General features: G+C 51.9%; 1 protein-coding gene across 1 annotated transcript in view; it reads right to left on the reverse strand.

The window, feature by feature from the left end:
- Window positions 1–5739, reverse strand: part of IGDCC3 (immunoglobulin superfamily, DCC subclass, member 3) — a gene marked incomplete at its 3' end in the record, with an annotated part of 32761 nt that overhangs the window by 3544 nt on the left and 23478 nt on the right. Inside the window, exons 4-5 of the mRNA XM_010153242.1 lie at window positions 4577–4824; window positions 4050–4214 (exon numbers count right to left, since the gene is read on the reverse strand). Of these exons, the coding sequence (XP_010151544.1) occupies window positions 4050–4214; window positions 4577–4824 (413 nt within the window). The remainder of the gene's footprint in view (window positions 1–4049; window positions 4215–4576; window positions 4825–5739) is intronic.

The raw sequence follows: 5739 nt of genomic DNA on the forward strand, positions 1-5739 counted from the left end.
TCCACAAAACAGCCCCAGGCCAAACGCTCCCAGCAGGTCATAGAATCATAGAGTGGTTTGGGTTGGAAGGGACCTTAAAGATCATCTAGTTCCAACCCCCCTGCCATGGGCAGGGACACCTTCCACTAGACCAGGTTGCTCCAAGCCACATCCAGCCTGGCCTTGAAGACAGCCAGGGATACCCAGCCTTTGGCAGCATTCCGAAGGTGCAGAGCACCAGGCTCTGCCCTGCCCAGGGTTCTGCTCCAGCATGGGGAGGGAGAAGGGGTTTCCGGCACTGCTGCACCAGGCAGCAAGCTTGGCCAAAACCCTGCACCAAAATTATCCAGTGGAACAGCTGCCTGCTTCTCCGGCAGCCTCCAGGCTTTGTGGCAGAACTATTTTTCCTGCCCCACATGATTACGAGCTCAGAAGTTCCCAGATCTAAGGATTGCTAGGCTTGCCTCGGACTGATGCTGCTTTTTGTCTTGTTTTTCCCCAAAGGGGGGGTCCAAAGGATGAGCAGTGCGAACCCAGCCTTGCTGGCATCCTTTCGCGGAGAGTTCAGCACAACCCTTGAGCGAGCGATGGTGAAAAGAAGATGAAGGAGGGCCGTGTCAGTCAAGACTGACGAGAGCTGAAAAGGGCACTTCCTCCATTTAAGAGGAACCTGCACAGCACAATGGTTTGCCTTTTCCCAGGCACTGAGAGCTCGAGCTTCCCACGAGGAGATTTAGGGGAAGGAAAGACATCTCTCCTGGTGAGCAGGAGGCTCTGAGCAATCCTCTCTCTTCCCAAAGTGATGCTCTCTTTCTCCTTGTTCGACGCTCTCCGAATAAGCCTGGGGAGAGGAACAAGTCCCTGCTGACCGGTGAGCATCCGCCCATGGATTCAGGAGGAAAGACTCTGGGAGCAGCTGTCCTCGGTCAGGTTAGTGAGATCCCATCCTGCCTGAGCACTGCCAGGGGGGAAAAATGGGTTGAAGTACTTTTTCTTGCTATGATTTATTCTGATGTGCATTTCACTGGCGGGAAGGCTGTACTTAGAAATTTCTGGGTGCGAAACACGGAGTAAATCCTATTTATACCAGAATGGATCGTTCTTCCCAAGGCTGCATATTTTGCAATCCAATTAAGTACTCTTTTTTTAAAATCTGGTTGTCCCATTTCCCTCTAGGGCCAAAGTAGGAATTATCTGACTCCCCACTCTGAGAAGTTGGGCCCTTGCTTAAAGCGTCATTTTCCAAATGGCGGGTGAAAACGCCAAGAGAAAGGGAAATCACATTATCCCATGGACAAAGAAACACTGATGGGGGCCATCCTGATTTGCGAAGAGTTGGCTTTATTTTATGGTTGCAGAGCCTTACATTTAATAAAAACCACAAGAATCTCTCTCCTTCGAAGTATGAAATATATAGTATTTATTCAGTCTTTGAGTATATATAATACGGATTATATGTTTGCACTCGCAGAATGCATGTGCTGTTTATAATGTTATTACACAAGTAAGTGTATACAGAGGGAGTATGTGTGTGTGTAAATATATGTACACACACCAGTGTATAGGTGCTTCACAGAAGTATATATAAGACATAATATGGATCTGCTATAAGTGAGGCATCTCCCTCATGCTAAGGGCTGGGATACTTGTTTTCCTCTTCCGTGCTGTTTGGAATTTTCCCCAGGTCATTTCAACTTTCTTCTTGAAGGCGTCTTTAGCCGAAGATGACTAAAGGAACAGTCTTCATCCTAGAGAAATGTCAAAAAGTCCTGGAGAAAACCCTAAAAAGCATTAAAAGACAAGAACAAGGAGTGTGTGCTGCTTAATGAAGCGGAGAGAGTTTGAGATTTAAAATACCACGGCATTTGTGAAACGGCGTGAAGGAGAACAACAGGGAGGAGACAGACCTTCCTCACGAGGGAGGTTTACGGAGGACAAGGTTCCCTTGGGTAGCTTCTCTGTGGCGTCTTCCCTTCTACTATCCATCCAAAATTATCACTGGCACAGAGGAAGGAGCACCGCACTTGGAGAATGCATTGGAGGCCTCAGCCAAGCGCATCCTCAGCCTATTTCTAGCCCTGAGAAGCTGACCTACCCAAGCCGAAAGCCGCCCTGCCCCTGAGCACCTTCACCCTACTCCAGACAGCACCAGTACAACACAGTCATCCAGACCAGTCTCCAGCTGGCAGCATCTCTGCTGGCCAGCGCTGCCCCAGCTCCGCCGAGCCGTCCCTGGCTGGCAGATTCACCCGCTGTGTCCTTTCCATGCAAGGCAGGACACGGCAGCATGGTGACACGAGGGGGGCTGCCCCCGCGGGGCTTCGCGCACAGCTCTGTGCATATCTTGCACATCACGCCAAGCCGGGATGACAATGCCAAGACACAGCGTGTCGGGGAAATCCCGTCCCTTCCCGAGGCTGCTGGCATGGATCTAGGGGCTGCCTGAGCCCAGGCGAGTCACAGCTCTCCGGTGCACCTCGGGAAGTCACGGGGTGAAATTCTTGGCTGTGAGAAGAGGCAAATCTGCAGCAAAACCCTAATTTGGTGACCAAAGGCATTGGATCCTGGCTCTCTGACCCACTCTCTCTGCTGTACACAGAAGGCAACAGGCCCCCAAGTGAAGCAAAGCAAACAAATCAGGCCAGAACTGGGCCTTTTCAGTCTCTTTTTATCTTCCTACAAGGCAAACACAAGCTGGGGTTGAGCGATCTGAACCAGGCCAGCTTGTCCATCCTGAACGTGGAGCTAATTGCCAAAGCTTCGTTACACAAGACAAGCCTTTTTAAAGGATAGCGGAGCAGGACAGTGATGCCTTGAAACTTCAGCAAGCCAGGAGATTTATGATCCCATTACTGGACACCTATTTCTGTTGTGATTGAAGGTAATAATGACAAAAAGTCCTCCCTGTCTTGACCCAGACTCCTGCAGAAACACCAAGCTCTATGAAGCATGGCTGGCTTCTACCTCCAGTAGCTGAACTCAGAGCATCGGGTCAAGGAGTTTCAGGTTTTGCCTTTGTTCATCCTTCTGTCTCTAAATTGGAAGGAAAAACAAACTCCAAGGGTGACCAATTCCCTGCGGAGTACCAAGGAAAATAAACTTGCAGGGTAATGACCCAGAAGGATGAGGATTTATTGGCATTGTTGCTTAAATGTTGTAGTAAACATCTGCAAGGGCTGAAAATGGAATGAGAACTAGATCTCCCACCTGAAAGTCAACGCACGCTTTCACTGGATCCTAAATAACATCCTCACACCAGAGGCCCGCTCTGCCACAGATCCGTAATTACTGAGGGTTCACGAGGACAATGCAACGCTCCTAAGAAATCAGTATGTGAGACAAGCCAGGACTCAGAGGTGCTGGAGAGGTACACGAGTCTCCAGGAAAATCTTCCCAAAGAGCCAGCTGACAGATCGCTCTGGGGCTGTGGTTTCTCTCTGGTGTCTGTGTGCAACGGTCTTGCATCAGAGCACCCGCTTTCTCACTGGGGAAGCTAACTGGTGGCCGCATCTGGGAGGCCCAGTCAGGGAAAAAGCCTTGGGGATTGCCTGGACTTCCCACTAAAACAGAAGGCTGCTCCAAGGCAGGGATTTGTAGGTCAGGACAGCTCAGCTCTAGTGTGATTCCTCCTGGGTTAAGCAGGAAAAAATCAGATTTTACAACGTGTGGCACCTATCAGGTAAGAGCTGTGAGTACCAGAGCTGCTGGAGCATGCTGAGGAGCTGCTGGAGCATGCTGAGGAGCTGCTGGAGCGGGAAATCTGCATTCAGCAGTTTAGGAAAAGCCCAGAGCAGCTGCAAAACGAGACCAGCCAGACCTGCGCTTTCACCCAGCAACACCAACCGCTGCAAGAGGCAATGCCGCGTTGAAGGCAACCAGTCGACCCCCGCGTAACGACACAAGTGAGTTTTACACAATATCCCAGAGTAGGAGGAGGAGTGGAAACAAGGAGCATCAACACCACAGGCTACGTGCCAAAGCGCTCCCGAGCGGGTGTCGGGGTGACCGGCGCTGCTGCTACGCACAGCGGGTTTCAGCAGCTGAGGGTCCAAGCGCGAAGCGGTCCTTACCTTCTCCCAGCGTGCTCACCACCGTGACGTCTGAGGCTTTGCTGGCCCCCCGGGAGGTGTAAGCCTTTATATAAAAGCTGTAGCTGGTGGAGGGCTCTAAATCAGTCACTAGCTGCTGGAAGGTGCTCTTGCTAACAGCCTCCTGATACTCCATCTCTACGGGATCTGAAGCGCAAAGAGAGAAAAGAGCAGCGTTAGGCTTTGCAAGAGGTAAAGAGACGGATGTCACAAGTGGTAATTTTGGTCCCTAAGGTGGATATAAACCTGCCCACATCATTTTCTGCTGGCATTTCTGAGCGCTTTGCCAGGGATCTAAGCGAGCGGTAAGGTCTGACCATGCAGCTTCACCCTTTTGGCATTTACATCAGCATTACTGCCTCATCTCTGTCTTTCAGAAACATGGAGACGATGGAGAACATGGGCGGCAGCACCGTCTACTGCAGTGCAGACCCGGTTTACCTAGAGAGACGTGTTATCAAATTATGGGGAGGGTGAGGATGCTGTGGGCAGTGGGTAGAGCACCCTACCTGCAGCTTTCCGGATGTGCAGCACGTAGCCGATGATCTCCTTCGTGTTCTGCAGAGGCTCCTTCCAAGACACCTGGATGGTGGTTGCAGAGACCGTCTCAGCCTTCACGCTCTGCGGAGGACCAGGCAGCCCGTCAGCCCACAGGACCGTCAGGCGAGCGCTGGCTTGCGTGGAGCCGGCACTGTTCTCGGCGATGCACTGGTAGATGGCTTCATCCGCCTGGTTGATCCCATAGATGGAGAGAGTGCTGTGTGGGGACACGAGAGGGACAAACATCTCACCAAGCGCTCTGCAGTGGCTGTCCCTCCCCTCCAGCCATGCCACGGCCCTCATGCTGGCTCTGACACAGGGCATCCCACATGCCTCTGTTTCCACAGAAAGCTTCCAGGAGGCACCAGGGTGGTGCTTTTGGGGAAGGAAAAGCCTGGGAGGTGGATGCATCATTCCCCAGATCCCGTGACCTGGCAGATTATCTCTGCCTTGACTTCTTAGAATCATGGAATAGTTTGGGTGAGAAGGGACCTTAAAAATCATCCAGTCCCACCCCCTGCCATGGGCAGGGACACCTTCCACTAGACCAGGTTGCTCCAAGCCTCATCCAGCCTGGCCTTGGACACTCCCAGGGATGGGACATCCACAGCTTCCCTGGACAACTTGTGCCAGTGCTTCACCACCCTCTCCATGGAGACTTGGTTCACATACAGGCAGATGGGGACATGGGGTGGGATGGGGAACGGCAGGATCTGACACGCTGAGTCTGAATTCAGGAAGATCCCAGCCACGTTACAGACAGACCTCTGTGTCAGGTGTGCCCATACACCCAAACCAGCTTTAAGGGGCTTAGCTCCAGTACACACCAGTGAGACCCATCCAGGCACTGCACACGGTCACTAAGCCAAGTCTAATCAAGCGCAGCCAGAAAGCCCTTTGGTGATGCTCTAATTGCATTATAGCACATCAGAGCAGTCTGAGGGCAACACTGGTATTAGCTGACTTATCCCGCAGGGTTACAGCCTCAGCTCCTGCTTCGGCGTTTTGAGAAACACGATCACCACGAGCCAAAAGCCAAAGCTTATGAGCAAGTCGCAGATTTTGCCTGCAAAACCTCTGAGCGTGTTTTTGATGCTGGTATATCAAAGCTTGCTCTCCCGGGGCAGCAACC

This window comes from Eurypyga helias, unplaced genomic scaffold (assembly GCF_000690775.1).
Source record: "Eurypyga helias isolate BGI_N326 unplaced genomic scaffold, ASM69077v1 scaffold22146, whole genome shotgun sequence".
Taxonomy (NCBI): Eukaryota; Metazoa; Chordata; class Aves; order Eurypygiformes; family Eurypygidae; genus Eurypyga; species Eurypyga helias.